Genomic DNA, 19658 nt, shown 5'->3' with positions numbered 1-19658 from the left:
CCCATGCCCTCCCCCATCCCCATCTCGCCTGGGCTGCTCACGGCCTGATCTTTCTCTTCACAATGACTCATTTGAAAACCTGCTCTCAGAAGGAAACCTTTGACACAGACCACGGGTGATGAGCGCAGTGCTCTCCTGCGGTCACCTGCGAGCTGTAAATACACGCCAGGCCCGGGTGCTGGGCACCGAACTCTGACCTGGCCACATGGGGTCTCTGTTCCGTCCCATCCCCTCCCTCCTGAGCCCTGGGCTCACGGGGCCTGGGAACTCCAGGACGTGGCTGGGTCACACGCGAGAGGGCTATATTTTGGGGTTGCCCCAGCGTTGAGTGGAAGAGGTGATGCTAAGAAGGAAGGGGTACCCATAGGGGTGGCCTCTGGGGAAGGCAGATGGGCAGTGGTCACACTTTTACCTCACCAGCCCCCCAGCCCCTGGCACTCTGAACACGCTCACTGCCTGTGGCTGTGACTGAACTGGACTTTTCTCATCAGTGGCCTCACATGGCGTGGCCTCGTGTGTCTGGCTTCTCTCCCAGAGCATCGTGTGTTCAGGGCCCCTCCCTGTGGTCACAAGAGTCAGAGCTGCCCTCCTTTTCGTGGCCAAGTGATTCCCCATGTGTAGGGGGACACCGTGTATACCTGTTCATCTGAGTCTGGACACTCAGGTCATGTCCACCTGTGGCTGCTGTGACTTGCGCTGCCAGAGACTTGTGTGTGCAGGTTTTGTGTGCACAAGTGTGTGCTTTCCTCTGGGTGTGCAGTGGCACTATGTTGGAATATGTGACTCTGTCAAACCATTTGGGGAGTTGCCGTACCTCAAGCTCCTGCCTCCCCCTCGGTGGCCCACCTTGCCGCAGGTCACCCAGTCACGTGGCCTTGTTCTTTGCCTCTTCACACTCCCAGGACCAGGGCCTGCTTGGTAGAAGAAGCCTTCTGGGGTCCCCCACGGCATGGTGCGCACACCCTGGAGTCTCTGAAAAGTGAAGACCAGGGCCCTGTCACAACGCCCCCCGCCCCCCATCATGCCAGCTTCCTTGCTCTTGCTCCCCTTCACGGCTGCCCCAGCTCTTCTGGAGCCCTCCCTGCACGTGACAAAGGTCCTTTCTCTGAAGGGACATGATGCCCTGGACCGTAGGTAACTACACGTCTACACGGTGCCTACACGGTGCTGTGAGTGTTTCCACTTAGACGGGGCATCTGGAATTTGATCCGAGTTCCCAGGACTGGCCCTCTGGGCTCTGGGACAGCGCAGGAGCAGGCTGTGCAGGCCAGAGCATTAGGGTGAGGGGCAGTGGAGCGCCTGGCATGTGCTCGTTAGGGCCACGGGGAGCTGCCCATGGTTCCCCACCACCACCCTCCCCGCCACGCCCGTCGGCCTGTGGATGGGGTGGTGCTGTCCTAGGGAGCCGCCCAAGGCTCTGTGGCTGCAGAGCCGAGAGGCTGCCTGGAAGCAGAAAGAGGTCACTTCGCTCTGGATGTGGCTGCCAACTGCACGGGAAGTGGCAGCAGTGGGACGGGCGCTGACAAGGCTTAAGGGAGGTCTGAGGTGGGGCCAAGTCCCCTCATGTCACATCCTCCCTACCCCAAGTGGGTGCTGAGAGCTCTCCCTGTTCCTACCTGCCTCCTGTCCCAGGTGCGGGCAGTCACAACCTGATGGGGACTTTCCAGGGGCCCCATCCAGGGCAGCAGTCCCCTAAGCGGCTACCAGATGGCAGAGACCCGATGACTTTGTCCCTGTACCTCCAAATGACCCATTCTTCAGAGGAGCCTGCTGAGGCTGGGAGTGCAGGCACCGGGGCTGGCCGTGGTTTTCCGACTGTTAGACAGTGGGGCGGGTGTTGGCGCCTCCGCCTGGCCCTGCAGTCTCTATGGGGATGTCCAAGGCCCAATCCCAGAGCCGTGCGCTCTCGTGGGAGAACCCAGGTCCCACCTTCAGCCGCCCCGACGGTCCCCCAGGTCCCCGTTTGCACCGGGAGGCCCCGAGGATCTGAGCCTCTGGGGCAGTGGCAGGTGGCATATTGCCAGAGGGGCAGCCTGAGCAGAAGAACCCCACAGGCCCCTGGCAGCCTTTGCAGATGGCGTGGGCACGTCCCGACGGCCTTTGGTCTGTCTCGTGGGCCCCTGGTCCTGTCTGGGCCAGAGGATGAGGAGTCGACCATCCAGCCTGCGCTGAGGGAGAGGCAGCCTCTCCCCGCCCCCCGCAGAATTGCACAAGCACCGGTACAGGCTGGCGATTACTGGAAGTCCTGAGGATTTCTTCACCAGGGCTTGGCTGGGAGTGGTGGCCGCCTCCCCTTCCTGCCTCCCTTGGCGATTGAGTTCCCGGCTGCTGCCCCAGGAGCAGGGAGGCCTGCACGGGAGCCCTGCTCCTCTCCCAGTGGGTGGGGCCTCCGAGGGCTTGGGAATCAGCAGCAGGTGCCCAGCGCTGTGACTGGGGTCAGCCTGTGGCCTTTCATGCCTGGGTCTGCCCGCCCTTGAGACCCAGCACATTTTCAGTGAGGGCGCTGGGGGTTCCCTGCCCGCAGCCAGCTCTGGGTTCTTCTTGTTCAGCCTGAATCCTCCCCTCCCCCCACGCCTTCTACCAAGCGCTGCCTGACTACAGAGGGGCACGGCCGCCCGTGGTCCCAGTGGGCGCCCCCAGCTCGGTACCAGTCAAGCTGGACTCTGTCTCCCAGCCTAGATGCCCCCTCGTCATAAAGCCACAGCTCCAGGGATCACCAGGGATCTCTTCATGGGTGGCTGCAACAGCCCCTTAGGTGCCCACAGTATTTCTTTTTCCGGGGGCCCTGAGGCCTGAGACACATGGCAGGTGGTGTCTGTGTCCTGGGCAGATTTTGCTCCCAGCACAGTAACTTCCCAGCTGCAGCCCAGGCCTCCATTGGCAGGAGCCCCACCTGGTGGCACTGGGTGCCCAGTTGGGCCCTCGCTCAGGAGCCCAGTCCCTATGTCCCCAGAAGGGGGCAGCCAGGCATTGGGTAGGGCACATGGAGGCCAGGCAGGGGTCCTGAGGTGACTGAGGAGTTGCTCAGGCTTGCCCCCACTGCAGCCCTCAGGGCGAGACTGGGTAATAAGGGAGCACCCCAGTTTACTGTAGCATTGGGGGAGCCTGGATTCACGTACTCCAGGCTGCCCAGGGAGGGGCAGTTAGGGTGGGCACGAGCTGGTGGGGCCCGGGACCGTGCTCCCTCTGTGCAAGCCCTGCGCTCTCGGCTCCCGTCCCTTGTCCTCGGAGGAGGGTGTCCTCAGCCTGTGTGGTCATGGGAACCCTCAGGATACGCCATGTCTCTCCCCAGGTTGTGATGCCGCCGCCACGAAGCAAGAAACCCAGATAGACCCCACGCATCTGGGTCGTGGAGCCCCTAATGCTGACTGTGGGGCCCGCCATGGACGGGGAGTTCCCTCAGCATGAGCCCCCACCGGCAGGCGGCGTCCTGTACAGCACCCCACCCCTGGAGAGCCCGCTGTGCGGGTCCAGCGTCCAGGTGAGCCCCATGCCTGGCATCGGCATAGTGTGCTTAGGGTTGGCTGGTGTGGAGGGTGTTGGAGGCGTGGGAGGGACACGCCTCCCGCCTCAGGGAGCATCTTGGCCCCTGGACTACAGGGGGGATCCTTGAGGGCTTCCAGCTGCCCTGGTTGCTCAGACTTGGCCACTCGCTTCCTTTCACTGAGGAATGGGCAATTCTGATTCCTTATGTCTCCTCGTGGCCTGGTAGTTCATTTCTTCTTGGTGCGGAGTAAATAAATCTCCATCAGACACACCACGGTTTGCCCTGAGGAGTCGGGGTGCTTCCAGGCTGTAGTAAAGTACCACAGGTAATAAAATGACTGCAGGTGCCCGCCAGACCTTCTCATCACAGAGGGTGCAGTTGGCCCCACCAGAGTAGGCTCTGGAATCCTCCAGTGAGTGGCTTGAAGCCTTCCTTTCCTCGGATAAAATGGGGGCGCTTTCCACTGTAGAAAGAAAAACAAACAACCTTTCTTGGCAGGAGAATGGCCGGCAGGGGAGAGGATTCCAGGAGCTGGAGGACAGGCCCCCCTATATAGCCTCTGTCCCGCTGGGATGGGGCTGAAGGGCAGGGGTGGGGCAAGAAGAAAGCATGGTGTGGGGGCACAGGGGGTGAGTGACTGAGATCAGGGTCACAGAAATGATGGGGTTGGCATTTAGACCCACCCTGACCTCTCAGGTCAGAAAGGGGCTGGGAGGGGCATATGGAGATCCCAGACTCACTCCTGACAGATGTGACCAGATGGTATCCTCAGGTAGACGAGGGTACGTGAAGTTAGAGAGTGAGCCTCCAAGTTGGGGGGTGGGGGTGGCTATTGGTTACCACTGAAGATGCCACTCACAGCTTCAAAGCCTTAGGTGGTTCTGCCAAGGTCCAGGACACAGTCATGTGCCGCCAGCCTCACCTCCCATGCCCACCCACCCCGCTTCCATTCTTGCTGCCACCCGCATGCCATGCAGCACAGGCCACAGGTGTGCGCTGCCCGGCTCGTTTCCCCCACTCCATGGGCTCCGCGTGTGCGCTTGTCATTCTTAATAACACCACACGAGTCCTCATCTTTGATAATTTGCTTAATTATTTCCCTATTGTTGGGCCTTTGGGACAACTCCAGTTTTTTGGGCTATAAATAGTACCTCCGTGCTTGCTTTCCCCTTCCAGGGTTGGGGAGGGCAGTGGGACGCTGGAGAAGTCCTGGGTAAAGTAAGCGCCAGGGGTTTTGTGGAGGATGCAGCTGTGCCACAAGGGGTGTGCTCCTGCTATGGCCCCCTTTATGGTGACCTGAGACACTGCAGGTGGCCGGGACAACGCCTGGGGCTGGGGGCGGGGCAGCTCAAAAGCTGCAGCGGAGGAGGGACTTAGGGCCCTGGAGCATGGGTGTTCAGACTTTGGCTCTGAGCTCTGCTCCTGGCAGCTGGCGCTCTCCCAAGCTGGGCCTCCCCTCCCAGGATGTGCCTAAGCCTGTTCCCCAGGGGCGCTCAGCTGTTAAAATCGCACCCCAGGCCACACCATGTCCAGCCCAGAGGAAGAGCTGACCGTGCAGCTCCCGCAGGCTGTGGGTGTGCGCATGGCTGGTGTGGGCTGGGCTTAGGAGAACCCAGCTCAGAAGGAGTCCAGGATGGAGCCAAGGGTCCATGGCCAGCTTGTCGGTGTCTCTAAGGTGGCCTGATTTAGCAAATAAAAATAGATGTCCAGTGAAATTTTTTTTAAAGATTTATTTATTTATACAAGCACTGGGTACAAGCCAGAGGTGCGGAGGGTGAGAAGATTCACCAGAGACAGAGCGGGGAGCAGAGCAGGCAGACTGACCAAGAACACTGCTGAGGGGAGCAGCAGACCAGACAGGAGACATCTGCTGCGCCATGTGGGACCATCGCTGGCCAGCCGGGAATCAAACCTGCACTGCAGAGGCTGTGGACAGCTTCACTGCACTGTGCTCAACCCGCTGCGCCACCGGGGAGGCCTTCCGGTGAAATTTATATTCCACATAAACATAAATATATATATTGTTTTAGTATATATATATTTATGTATATTTTAGTGTGTATATATTTTATATATATATTGTTTTAGTGTGTGTGTGTGTGTGTCCCATGCAATCCTTACACTAAAAGTTTTTTTTTTTGTTGTTGTTGTTGTTTTTGGTGATCCTCGCCGGCGGCCAGGGAACGAACCAGTGCTGCAGAGGCTGCAGGCAGCCTCACAGCCCAGCGCTCAACCGCTGTGCCACCAGGGGAGGCCCCTTACACTAAAAGTTTTACAGAAACTTGGGCCTCCCTTGTGGTGCATGAATTAAGCACCACACTGTGAGGCAATCTACAGCCTCTGCAGCATGAGTTCGATCCCCGGCTGGCCAGGGAGCAACCCACATGGCGCAGCAGACCTCTCCTGTCTCGCCTGCTGCTCCCCTCAGCAGTGTATTTCAGTCAGTCTGCCTGTTCTGCTCCCTGCTCTGTCTCTGGTGAATCCTCTCACACACGCCCCCACCCCCGCATCTCTGGCCTGTGCCCCAGCTCTTGTATGCATAAATAAATAAATCAGATCAGTTTAAAAAAAAAAGTTTTACAGAAACCCGACTTTCACTAGGCAGTCTGGTATCTCCTATGGTGGCCCTGCTTTACCTGCTGCCCTCGCTGGACCATCATCTCCTGAGATCAGCTTACATGCTACCTGGGTAACATGGAGCCTCTTCTGGCCACTATCCCAGACCTGTCCCTCCCCTGAGTCCTCTCTGTCTCCACCCAAAAAACATCTCAGGCAGGCTTGGCTTGGCTGTCCAGGGTCCAGTGGTCGCCTCTGGACAAATCATGTACAGGGTTACCCTTTAGAGGTGGAGCCTCCTCTGGCTGCCAGTGAAAAACCTGAGGAAGGCTCTAATTGGCTGTGTGTGCCACCCCTCAGGGCGGAGCTGGGCATCCTTGTTCAGCAGCCTCACCAGAGTTATGGGTTAGGGGAGGAATTTGGGGTGCTAGCTAGACAGGGCTAGATATAACCCAACTGCCCCACCTCTCCAACTCCAGGCCTCAAGGTCTACATGACCTTGGGGGCCCCTGTTCTTGGAACTCTTCAAGGGTTACCTCAGACCTGGTCTAGATGTAGGCAGAGAAGTTTGGGCGAACACAAGACTCCCGTCCTCACCACCCTGAAGCACCCCCACAGCCTGAGACTGGCTGTGCCCCTTCTGCTCCCTGGACTGGCCCCGCCCAAAGTGCTGTCCTGCACCAGTAACTCCTTCATTTCAAAGGTCTAGTGTGGTCTAGAGTTGTGTTCTGAATTGTCCCGGAAGTGCCCTGTGGCCTTGGAAAGTTCATGTTCCTTCTGGAACTCAATTTCTCTCCCTCAAATTGGGGCCTGAATGAGGAAGTGATGCTAGTTCAAGATCCTAGGGAGAAGTGGGGGCTTCTGGGGAGATACCAACCTGCTCCCCACAGGCCACAGTGGCACTGCCTCCTTCCAGAGGCTTCCACAGGGATTCCTCATAAAAGTGTTTGCTCTGACTGATAAGATGCCCTGTGTTTCTCCCCACCCCGACCTTATTTTGATATTTTCATTTTGCAATCTGTGCAAGGCAGAAAGAACAAAACGGGCCCCCCAAGGGCCTCTGCCAATCGATAAGGTCTCAGAGTCTTTCTTTCCCTTTCTTCCTTGTGGGGCTGGACATCTGACCCCACAGGCCCTGCTGGAGGTTGGGTGGGGCAAGGATGGGAAGCCTCGGCTGGCTCCTCCCCTCAGCATGGAAGGGACAGAGAAGACAAAGGAAGTTCTGGTTCCAGGCCAGATCTCCCTTGTGAGTCTTGAGGGGTGCAGGAAGTGGCTGGCTGGGGAATTGTTCTGGTGCCTTCCCAGGGAGCGAGACTTGCGTGGGCCTGGAGTGCAGGCACCGGCCACTGAGCTGCTGCCCCCATGGGGGCCAACTGGGAAAAGTGGGAATAGTATTGTAGTCTGTGGGCCTCTCCCAGTGACAGCTGGGGCCTCCTTGTTGGGGTAGAGTTGCTGGTGGGGCTAGCCAAGGGGCAGTGGTCAGTTTTGGGGGAGGGAGACCCCTACTGGACAGGCCCGTTCTGAAGTGCATGAGTGTCCATGATTGCACCTCCAGACCTGGACCTGACCCCAGGCCCAGGCCCTCATCATTCCCTGCAGCCTCCTGTCTCTGTCCTTCAGCCTTTGGCCTAGTGTGGGGCTCCCAGTGTCTGTGGTCCTGTCAGTTCCAGTATCAGGACCCTCAGGCTATCCCACTGACTTCAGGTTCACCAAAAGCAGTTTCTCTGGACTCCCTAGTGGAGCTGTGATCTTGAGCCAAAGAGGCCGGGCTGATGCTGGGAGCCCCCTCTGCCCAGGAGAGCTCTGCTAACTCTCTCTCTGGGGACAGAGCCCGGCAGGGTTGGGTGATGAGGACCTGTCAGTGCTGGGGCCAGGCCTTGGCGGTAGTGCAGATGCCTCATCCTGCCTTGACTCCTCCCTTCGGAAAAGTCCCTTCCACGACTGGGGGAAAAATCTTGGTCAGGAGGGACTCGAGCTGTCTTACTTTTTGTAGGGTCCCATCCTCCATAGTCTAGAATGACTGGCCCCCAAGGAGGTTCCCGACCCCCAGACCTCAGGTGGGATGGCAGGCTGGGCTTTCCATGCCCCCCAGGGATTATGGGCCACCTCTGGTCCAGAGTCACGGCACCACAATCCTCTGGGTTCTCATGTGATAGGGAACTGAGGCATGCAGCAATAAAGTGACTCCTAGGTGACCCAGCTGGGAAGGCGTGGGTGGGGCTCACACCCAACAGCCAAGCCCTTGCTCTAGAACCCGAACCCAGCGCAGCAGGAACCCATGCTGATGCCCCGTCTCTGTTTCAGAACACCATGCTGCACTGCCCGTGGTGGACCCCCTTCCCGACCACGCAGTATCAAGCCTTCGGCGGTGAAAGCGCGTAAGTGCCTTGACTCTGGTGTCCTGCTGGTGGCTGCTCTGCCCTTGGGCACTGCCCCCTGCCTCTAGTTCTGCAGTCAGAGGTTAAGCGGCAATAGAGCTCAGAGCCAGGGGCTTTAGTGTCCTGTCCAAGGACCAAGGGCTGGGGTCTGGCCACACACAGGCACTGGGAGACTGACCAGTGCCAGCCAGTGTCTGTCAGAGCCAGAACCCACCAGGGAGAAAGGGCAGAGGTAGTGGGGCCAGGGGCCGGAGAGGTCGCCACCTGTGTGGAAGGGTAAAGGACCTAAGGGCCCCTTCCTGCAGGAGGTAACAGCGAGGTGTGTGTTGAAGGGCACGAGGGTGTTTACAGGGGAACAAGCCCGGCGGGGACATCGCAGGTGAAGGAGCGGCCCATGCAGAGGGTATTTTGGCGTGTCCCTGGTCTCGGAGAGTTGGGACAGAACCGGGGAGTTTATTCCAGCAGCAATAGCAGGGGAAGATTCTTCCTTCTTAGCTTTCCCAAACTCTCTGAGGAGTGTGCACTGGAGAGAAGCGTCCCCACATGCTCCCTGCCCCGGGAGCTGCTGTCCAGGGGGCTTGGCGCAAGATGTGTGGTCCAACCCCAGACCCTGTGGGATAAGCTTCTGGAGGGAGAGCCTTGGAGAATGGTGGGTGGGCAGGGCTCTCGGGACAGAACCCAGGGAGAGTGCTCAGCACTCCTCTCCTCCGCTCCTTACACCCGCACCTGCTCCCCTGAGTGCCAGTTACTCCAGCCAGCGGCCCTTACCCCTCGGGGGTGCCTGGCTGCGTTCTTCTCCTCTTCAGGGTGTGTCCTTGTCCAGCATGGTGCCCTCGGCTGAGGCGGGGCGTTGGAGGGATGGTCCAGGACAGGGCTCCCCTATGGGGGTGATGTTTTTGGGTTTCTCAAGGCCCCAGTCTGAGTGGGGCTGGGCTGAACTTAGCTCAGGTGGCTTGTGTAGAGGTTCGGGCAGGTGGGAAGGCCCTGCCCCAGCGACGCTCACCTTCTCCCATCTCCCCCCAGCCCACTGATGAACTCTGCCTCCTTCATTGTCAACGGCCAGCCCTGCCTAGACACCAGCTACGGTCCCGAGGCCGCTCCCTCCAGCTTCCTGCCAAAGACTGAATTTCCTCAGGTAGGACCCCACTTGTTGCTGCGGCCCAGTGCCTGCCCCTGGGACTCCTTGTGTCCTAGGGTGGCCACATGACCGTGTGACTGGGTCTCTGGAGAAAACTGGTGACTCCTCAGCCCCTGGCTGGCCTGAGAGCTCCCAAATTTTGGCTGTGCATCTCTGGGTCATTTTGGATCTGTCTAGAAGCGACTTCCCTGCACCAGGAGAGCTGGGTTGGAGGTCGCATAATGACGGATGGGGGGCTATCCAGTTACCCCATGTGTGTGTTGCAGGAGGGCATCTCAGAGTGCTGGATTCACTTTTCCCAAATCTGGGTCCCACTTTCCTGCCTAGCAGAAGCCCCTCGCTGGCTCTGTCCTGGGGTCTGTGGCATCTGGGTGAGGGTTCGTTTGCCAAGCCCCGTCGGTCCAGAGATCATGAGTATTTCTGTCCCCAAAATGTAGCAGCCATTTGGAAAATGTGAGCCACACAAGTCCAAGTTAGACAGCGAATTGGCTCAAATCTCCTCTATTTAGGCTTTTGGGAATGTTGGTGGCTCACCTCCTCCCGAGGAGTCAGGTGCACCCCGCTGCCATAGCCTCAGCCGCAGGTGCTCTTGGGTCACGCAAAGCCAGCGCCACACAGATGACTCTTGGGAAGCAGCCATGAGCTGGGGCAGGTGGGGAATGAGCCTGGGCTCGCAGGCAGTACGGGCAGCAGCAACCAAATGTACTGGCGCCCCTGGAGGTGGCAACAACTCGGCACCTGCGGCCACCCTCAGTGGCCAGGGGTGTCTTGCACACTGTTGAGGAACTGCTCAGGTCAGACTGTGCCCAAGGTCTGCTGGGTACTCAGCTGCCCTGACCTCCGTTTCCCCTTGTAAAATGGGGGTCCACCAGGCAACAGATACTGCACGGTCTGGCCAGTTCACACCAGCGAGCTCCCCTGGACGCAGACAGGGACCATTCAGACCAGCTTCCACCAGTAGGTCCTGTCCTGTTTTCTGTACTGGGGGCTGCCGCAGGACCAGATGCTCTGTACTGTGGTGACTGGGATCCCCCTAAATCCAGTCCACCCAGAACCTCAGAATGGGCCTATATTTGAGGATTTGAGACATTCCTGATTACCCAGGTGGCCCAATGCCAGTGGCAAGCATCCTTATAAAAGCCAAAGAGGAGAGGTAAAACAGGAGTGGCCATGTGAAGATGGAGGCAGAAACTGGGTGCTGCAGCCACAGCTCAGTACACTAGGGTCCCCCCAAACTAGAAGAAACAAGAGGACCCTCCCCAGAGCCTCTGGGGGGAGCACAGCCCTGCTACCCCTTGACCTCAGATGTCTGTCCTCTGGGCCCAGGAGCAAACACGTGTAAGCCACCCCCCTGTGTTGCTCCTGTGGCCAGCAAACAGAGCCAGGGGTCTGGGCCTGGTGGAGAGGGGAGCGGAGGGGCCGCGCCATCCCGTTCCTGCGGGCTGTGCGGGAGACGCGGCTGGAGGTCTATTAAATTCCTCGCCCCGTGCCCCGGACACGTCCACGTCCAGGCTTGTTCCTGGTCACACTGTCCCCCTGTTGGGCATCACCTGAGGCATGGGCCAGAGGAAGCCCTGTGGCCACTCCCTGCCCACCCCCTGTCCAGGTGCTCTGCTTCTCCCACGCGCACTTGGCTCCACCTGCTTCCCTCCCTGCTCTGCCTAGAACCAGTGTGGCTTCTCAGCCCGAGTCCCGTGCGGCGAGAGTCCTGTGGGGTGCTGCCTCTGCTTCTCACTGCGTACTGGTCAGAGTGCCACCCAGTCCTTGTCCCTTGTTGAGGGAGTGACATCCCCCCACAGACATTTACTAAGTGCCTTCTGAGCACTCCCACTTGTCATTTCTGGGGTGTGGTTGATCCAGATGCTTCTTTTAAGCAACAGAACTTGAAATGAAATCTCACCCCACCACTGAGTATGGGCCGGAACAGGTGTGAGACAGAGTTCACTTGGGGGGTGGTCCCCAGGCCCTGCTGGCTGATTGCCAGCTCCCCTGGGACTGAAGTGTGGGTTGAACCAGGAAGGAGTCCAGACTGAGCCTGGTACTGAGGCATTAGGTAGCTGAACCCTGGCCTGCTGGACCCACCACCGACACCCTTGCTCCTGGTTCAGATAAGTGACCTTGCTGTGATTGGCACAGGGACGCCCAAGACACACCGTCCTGATCCAAGACCTGGGGACGCGGCAGCGCACATTGCAGAGGGGGCTTGGAGGTGAGGGAGAACCCTGGATTCCTGGGAGCCTCTTATCACAGGGAGCCTGATAAGAGGGGGAGGGTCAGAGTCAGACAGGAAGAGGCAGCCCCACTGGCTGGGAGGATATAGAGCAAGGGCCTGAGCCGGGACGCGGCACCTGTAGAAGCTGAAAAGGCAGGAAGTGGGTTTTCCCTGGAGCCCCAGAGCAACCAACCCTGCCCACTCATTTTGAATTTCTGACCTCTAGGACCATAAGGTAATAAAAGTGTGTTGTTTCAAGCTATGAAGTTTGCAGTAATTCGCTACAGCAGTGAGAGGAACCCAGTACATCACACAAAACCCTCAGTGGCCCATGCACACTCCAGAGACATTCCTGCTGTTGTAGCAGAAGGGGTTAGAGTGGAAAACTCAGGGTGAGGCTGTGGGTGAGGAGTGAATGTAAATTCCCAGGCCCGCATACCTCCTCTCCTGGCACCTAAATTTGATCCCTGAGTCTTCTGGCAGCCAACGCAAAAAAAAAAAAAGATGAGCTGCGTGACGGTGTTGACCTTCCTTGGGGCAGGGAGCAGTTTCCTGGGGTCAGCATCCTGCCCCCAGTCTGCCAGGGGGTACCTGCAGGCCGTGCTTCCTGGGCCTGTGCTTGGTCCTCACCCCAGATTCGCTCTTTGAGTCTCTGTTCCTTTCCTTGTCACTGGGACTGAAGCACCGAACCCTGAGGGTGTGGGGTCCCTGCCTTGATTCTGCGTGTGCCAACCCAGACCCAGGCGGGGAACTGAACACACCTCAATATGAGGTCCCCCATTCTCAGACAGCAGGTGTGCCCCCCAACCTGTGGGACTGTGCCCTTGGGAATGTGAGAGGTCAAGGCCAATCCTCCTCTGCCACCTGCCCAGGTTGCACTGGCTCCCGCTGAACCCTCCCAAAGCCTGGGGCTCTGGTTGCGATACCAAGGGGCACCCAAACCCATCTGAAAATCTATGTTCTGTTGCATTTCATCTTTACTATGTTTGAAGATTTTCATGACTAAATACATTTTTACATATTTTGAGTGTATAGAAAAACTGCTGACAGAGAATTCCAGTGCTCCCTCCCTCCCCCGACTTCCCTTATCTTACACGACCATGGTCTACCTGCTGACCTCCCAGGGCTGTAGGAACCAGCCCTGGCACATGCTGGTGACCACTCAAGTGCCCGCAGCGGAGCCCCAAGGAGAGCTGGTGATCCTCAAGGCGCCTCCCTTTCACAGGCCTTCGGGAATCTGATCCTTAGGCTGGGGCTGGTGCTGGACAGGGGTCCTCGCTGCCTCATCTCAGAGGTCCAGTGTCCATGCTTCTATTGTTTTTTTTTTTTTAAAGATTTATTTTATTTATACAAGAACTGGAGTACAGGCCAGAGCGCAGGAGGGTGAGAGGATTCACCAGAGACAGGGCGGGGAGCAGAACAGGCAGACGGACCAAAAACACTGCTGAGGGGAGCAGCAGGTGAGTCAGGAGAGGTCTGCTGTGCCATATGGGTATCTCCCTGGCCGGCCGGGAATCGAACCAGCGCTGCAGAGACTGTGGACAGCTTCACAGCACTCAGCTCAACCTGCTGCACCACCGGGGAGGCCCACACACTTTATTGTTAATGGTGCTGACCTTAACCCCTGAGGCGTGGCCTCCACCAGTCCCCTCAATGTCCACTGTGGGGTTGCTATTTCCTATCTTCTTCTGGGAGAGACTGTGAGGCTATGTTGGGGCCAGGGTGGACTCGAGTGCCTGTTAGTGCCGCCACCCCATCGGTGAGTGTGCAGACCTCACTCTGCTTTGATCAGCAAGGGTCCTGCGGGGAAGGCAGCCCCCACGTAGTCACTTGTCATATCAGCCTGGCCTTGTGAACACTGATTTCACCACATGCGTCATGCCAGGGGGCACTGGTGTTTACTGTCCTCATGAGGCCACCTGTGGCATCCTCATAGGGTATCCCGTGTCTTTCTGTTCTATCTGAGGTACTTCCTTCTGACTACCAGGGAAGTCCGGATTCACACCCTGCCCCTCTTGCCTTAGTCCTCTCGCCTCCACTTCTTCAAGGAAGGTCTCCTTTCTTGTGGTATGAACAGGTGGATTTCTTCCACTCTGAACTTTTTTTTTTTTTTAAAGATTTATTCATTTATTCATACAAAAACTGGGGTATAGGCCAGAGGCCCGGGAGGGTGAGAGGATTCACTAGAGACAGAGCCGGGAACAGAACAGACAGACTGACGAAATACACTGCTGAGGGGAGCATTGGGCGTCACCAGAGAGGTCTGCCGTGCCATGTGAGACCCTCTCCGGCTGGCCAGGATCGAACCAGCGCTGTAGAGGCTGCAGACAGCTTCACAGCGCTGCACTCAACCGCCTATGCCACCAGGGGAGGCCCCACTCTGAACTTTTTAATTAAGATATTGTTCAAATATCATACAGTTCTGTGGCTTTTAGTACATTCCCAGACCTGTGCAACTTTCATCTCTCAGTTTCAGGGCATTCCATCATCCCTAAAGGAAACCCCATCCCATCAACAATCACCCCACCCTCTCCGTGGTCCCACACACCCACTCTTTGGCTGTGCCTGTGCTGGACGTTTCTCGTCAATGGCCTCCCACCATGTGGCCTCTTGTGTCTGCTTCTCTCCCTGAGCGTCGTGTGTCCAGGCCCCTCCTGGTGGTCGCTTCGCAAGTCTCAGAACTTCATTCCTTGTCAGGAACCAGTGATATTCCAGTGTGTGAATGGGCACATTGTAGTTGTATGTTCTGTCCACTTTTTTAGTTCTACTTTTTTTATCAATGTGACTCATGCTGCTGTGGACATTTGCACGCAGGCTTTGTGTGAACATGTGTTCCAGATATGACTGAATCTGAGAGGATATTTGGGAGCTTGGGGATGGGGGGCCTAGTGACACCTCTTCTGGTCTGTGCTGGCAGGCTTGCTGCCCCTGGCCTTCCAGGCCCTACTCTGGTTCTGACCTCCATCCCCCCAGTCTCCTGGGATCCTGGCAGCCCCCATTCCCTCACTGCCCTCCCCCAGAGCCCGTGCCTGTCCCCTGTACACTTGTTCTCTGGAGTAGGTGCTGCCCTGAACCTCTGCCCAAGGCCTCTGGGACTCATTCCCACACATTGAGCCCCTCATGCCAGTCGGCAGGGCAGGTGTCACCCCGAGGGTCCCCTCCTGGCTTCTCGGGTGAGTGCCCTGTCCATGCAATACGGGTGCCAGCTGAGGCTTCTGGAAAGCCAGGATGAGGTCACAGCTCAGAAAAGTGCTCTGTTGGGCCTCCCAGGTGGCGCAGCGGTTGAGCGCTGGGTTGCGAAGCTGCCCGCAGCCTCTGCAGCGTCGGTTCAATCCCCGGCTGCTCCCCGGCCACCAGAGGAGGGTCCCACATGGCGCGCAGACCTCTCCTGCCGCCCGCTGCTCTCCTCAGCAGTGTACTTCGGTCCTTCTGCCTGCTCTGCTCCCCGCTCTGGCTCTGGTGAATTCTCTCACCCTCCCGCGCTTCTGACTGTACCCAGTGCTTGTATAAATAAATAAATAAACCTTTAAAAAAAAAAAAAGAAAAGTGCTCTGCAAATGCTTGGCAGCTCCCACATGGCAGCTCCTGCATGCAGGCTGAGGGGTGGGCAGTGGTGACTAAGCCACAGATGGATCTGAGCAGGGGTCCGAGTCTCAGCTCACTTGCCCTGGGCCCAGCAGTTACTGGCACAGGAAGAGAAAGTGAGCAAACTTCCTTCTCAGGTTAAGCCCCTTGGTTCCCACTGGCCATGCCAAGAAACCCCCTGCTCTGTGGTCTGCACTGAGAACTGCGGCCCAGCAGGAGCCTGGGTATCTCAAGAGTGTCTCCATGTGCAAGTCTGGGCCTGCGGGTGCCGAGGAGGGACTGGAAGTCTGACTCTTGCCTTGAGAGTAGAAAGCCTGGGTCAAGGTTCGGCCATGGGGAGCAGGACCCGCCCCTCCTGACTATAGAATCTGAGAGAGGTCGGGTCTGTGTGCTAGCTTCCACCTGAACCCCAAGCATGGGCTGGGAGAGCAGTTTCCTGGAGGGCTGGGAGTGTACTGGGTTAGCCTCAACTTGAAATTAAGTAGCTTAAGGCCACAGATTTATGCCTGCTTGGTTCTGGGGCCAGGAGTTTGACATCAAAGTCTCTGGGGACCACAGTTCCTCCAGAGGCTCCAGGGTACCTCCCGGTCCCTAACAGCAGTCACCTCATGCCTTCCCCAGCCCCTGGCACCACAAAATCACTTTCTGTCTGTGGCTGTGCCTGTCCGGGGCGTTTCTTGTCAGTGGACTCACTGTGTGGCCTTGTGAGTCTGGCTTCTCTCCCTGAGTGTCGTGTGTTCAGTCCCTTGGTAGCAAATGTCAAGAGCTGCTCCCCTTTTCATGGCCGAGTGATGTTCCCGTGTGGCGCCCTCTTTTGACTGTTGAGAATCGTGTTCCTTGAGCACAGTCTGGGAGTGGAAATACTGGGTCGTGTGGTGACACTTCTTTGAGGAACTCTTCAACTGTTTTCCCCTTTTTACGCACCCCAGCCCCCCAGCACTGGTTACTGACCTCCTTGGGAGTCCAGCTGTGCGGGGGTGTGAGGTGGTGCTCTCTGGCCTCTATTTGCATCCCCCGCAGCCCCCTCCAGCTCTGTCAGCTCGGTTCCCTCAATTGCGTGGGGCCGCTGCTCTTCCCCTCCTGCCTGCAGGCCTGGCCGTTAACCGTCTCATAAGCACAAGCCTTCCGGGTTTGTTTTGCCCCCTGGCCGTTGGTTGGCCTCATCTCGGGGGGACCCTGGTAGTGATAGTAAAGCCGGGAGAGCCCAGCGGCCGACCCCACAGTGCGTGTTCAGGCTCCACGCCCCCACAGGCAGCCCTGCCTGCCTGTCTTTGGAGCTCAGGCGCACAGGGGCAGAATGGGGGCTTCAGGGACAGCCAGACCCCTTGGCTGGGTTGGAAGAGAAGCAGCAGTGGGGCCCCAAGGCCCGGGTAGGGGTACAGCACAGGCAAAGGCCAGGTGGGGAGCTGGGGAGGGCTGGAAATGAGGCTGAAGAGGGGCTGGGGGCAGCTGGAAAAACCCCTGAATCCCGGCTGAGGAGCTGCAGGCTAGGCCTGGGGTGGATGGGGGGCACAGAGGGGGGTCTCCGTTTTGTCCCCGTGATGTGGTGGCTGTACCCCTTAGAGTCACTGCTCTCGGCGCCTCAGAGTCAGCACTGGGCCCCTGCCAGGCGTACCTGAGCGAGGGGCGGGTGGGATAGAGCCTCACCAACAGCTCTCTAAGGAAATGTGGGCCCCGTGGGCCCTAAGGGGCCTGGCCAGGGCCAGTGGGCAGGGTGTGACCACGGCCAGAGGGCAGGCAGCGGGGCATTGTTGACAGCAGCTGATTCCGCCCCGTACAGTAATTCTGCCTCGGCTGCCGGTAATCGCCCAGACCTACCAGGAGACATCATTTCCTGAAAGTCAGCCGGGCCTTAGGGGAAGTAGGCGCCGGCTGTGACTAACCCAACATGCAAATGCAGCCTGACTGAGCAAGTCCGCCCCAGTGGCCAGCTGCCGGTCATGAGGGAGCCGCTCTGCCCGCCTTCCTGGGGACCAGTCTGCCGTGCCATGTCCCAGCTGCACTTCTGGCTGCGGTTTGCAGCTCTCAACCAGGTAGCCTCCCTCTGTCCTCGCAGGCCACCCGCTGCCTCCTGGCCCGAGGAGCCCGCCCCCTCCCCCCCTTTTTTTTTTGGGCAGGAGAGGAAATATGGTTTCCCCGAGGAGAGTGAGGAGGGCTCAGGGCTTGTGGCCAGTATGGCGGGGGTGGGGTGGGGTGTGGCGGCTCAAACTGAAAGTGCTGGTGGCAGGTGGGAGGGCAACTTCAGGGCAACTTCCAGCCCCGGCTGGCGGGTTCTGAAGGGAGGCAGGGCCTCAGGACTTGAGTGTCTATAGCTCCCTGGGATGTCCTGGGACAGGTAACAGTTGCTGTGAGCGAGCGGGGGCAGGTTTAGACCGACTATGACTAGAAAGGTAGGAGCAGATCCCAGCCCCTCCTGGCTCTCCCCATGAACCTGGGTCACCATTCCGCCCCTGTCCAGGGCAGGTGGGCCACCCTGTCTCTGAAGGAGATTTGTGCAGTCACGTCCCAGGCGTGGACCCCACGAGGGTCCAAGCAGCTGCAGACCTCCAGGGAAGGCAGCCAGCCATGGAGGGGTGTGGAGGGGGTAGTTCTATCCTCCTGGGCTGTGACCTAGGGGGCACTGCTTGGGCAGCCTTAGCTGGTCCTCCAGAACTGTTGGGGTGACCAACTAACTTCCTCCCCACACCTGAGGCTTGGGGTCCTGGGAGGAGGCACCAGGTGGGGCCACAGCCTGCAGGTGAGTCCAGGGAGGGGTAAACACAGGCTTGAGTGTTTGGGGGCTCCGGTGATAGCAATACTTATCTGGGAGGCACCCACAGAGGGTGACTCTGGGGTTCAGTCATTTTGGGCGGCTGCTGGTGGCTGCTGCAGTCTCAATAGGGAGTAGTGCTTCCTAGTACCACACCCACTCCAGAGCTGGGAGGGACCCCTGGGAACCCCACCTCTCCTGACCTCGGTGGCCTGCATGTGGCCCTGTTCCCTTCAGCCACCTTCTGTCCCGTATCTCCCCAAACTAGGGGCCCTGGAGGATGCCACTGGCAGTTGGGCAGCTGGTGGATGTGGTGTCCACAGACTGGGGAGAGAGCCCACGTTTTTAATGTACAGTATAGCTTAGGACAGCATTAGATTTTCAGAATTCTGTGAAGACAGTTCCAAGAATTTCCTGTACCCCACCCCCAGCTCCTTCAGAAACCAGCATCGAGGCGTCATTAACAACCAGCTTCCCCTGGGTGCTCCCCTGTCCGGGGCCAGCAGGACTCCACGGGACACTGAGGCCCTTGGGGCTGAGGCGGTCTCCCCCCGCCTCTTGCTCTGGCGCCCGGGCAGTTGTGAGAGGCCCTGGCCTGGAGTCCTATGGGACCACCCTGGTCTGGGCTTTCTAGTGTTTTTCTCATGGTCAGACTGGGCGGTGGGTTTGGGGGGAAGACCTCGGAGGGGACGTGTCCTCATCCCGTCACGTCAGGGCTCCACGCTGAACACCCAGCTGGCCCTCTGAAGCTGACGGCCCCTCTGGCCCAGGGCTGCTCGGGCTTGGGTGCTGCGAGCTTCCTCCGCTCTCTTGGGAAGGGCCCCAGTGCACCCACACAGGCATGGGGGTCCCCCTGAACACCCCGCTTTTGCCACCCTTCCTCCTCCATCCTCGCCAAGTCCTACCACCACCGCCCCCCCCCCCCCCCGCCTCGTGACTGTTTTGCCTCGGGGAAGCAGGGCCACCTCGTGGGGTCCTGTGGGCTGCTGGTCACTCTGAACAGCCTGGCGTGTGCCCTTGGGAGGGCCACATCTGAGCGTGGAGTTTGGTAGACACAGGCCGCCTCTGCCTGTGTGGGCCCCACCCCAGCCAGGCCACTGGGGTCTCTGCTCTGTGTTGAGTCCCAGGAACCACCACCAACCAGCTCCTGAGACCCGACCTTCCCTGAGTGGCCCACCAGACTCAGGCTGAGTCGCTTCTGAGTCCAGCTGCCCAGGGATGGTGGGGCTCCCAGACCTGGCCCTCAGCAGGCCCCCGGCGTCAGCAGGGCATATACCCACTGCGACTCCTGCTTCCCCCCGGGGGCTGCTCTGGCTGCTTGAGTGTCTGGACTCTCCATGAGGGTGTTGAGGGCCCCAGGGGCCATGAGGCATGCCCCTTCTTGCTGGGGTTGGTGTTCCTCTCCTGCCTTCATCTCAGACCTCAGAACTTTTATAAACCTTACCAGCCAGCGCCTGGGCCTGAGCCGATCCTGCCGGCAGTGTCTGCCTCCTCGCCTAGACTTGTCCAGGCAGCCAGGTCCAGCCCCATTCTCTTCAAGGGATGTTCTCCAC

General features: G+C 58.7%; 1 protein-coding gene across 2 annotated transcripts in view; it reads left to right on the top strand.

Annotated features, from left to right (window-relative positions):
- Positions 1–3361: 3361 nt before the first annotated feature.
- The window catches only part of SBNO2 (strawberry notch homolog 2), a gene marked incomplete at both ends in the record, with an annotated part of 33217 nt that continues 16920 nt past the window's right edge, over positions 3362–19658 (top strand). For both annotated transcript variants that reach the window (XM_084250538.1, XM_084250537.1), the window contains 3 exons: positions 3362–3481; positions 8348–8421; positions 9445–9556. In XM_084250538.1, the coding sequence (XP_084106664.1) occupies positions 3362–3481; positions 8348–8421; positions 9445–9556 (306 nt within the window). The remainder of the gene's footprint in view (positions 3482–8347; positions 8422–9444; positions 9557–19658) is intronic.

Source organism: Talpa europaea, assembly GCF_964194135.1.
Source record: "Talpa europaea genome assembly, chromosome: 12".
Taxonomy (NCBI): domain Eukaryota; kingdom Metazoa; phylum Chordata; class Mammalia; order Eulipotyphla; family Talpidae; genus Talpa; species Talpa europaea.
The sequence above is the reverse complement of the archived record's forward strand: the minus strand, read 5'-3'. Positions and strand labels throughout refer to the sequence as shown.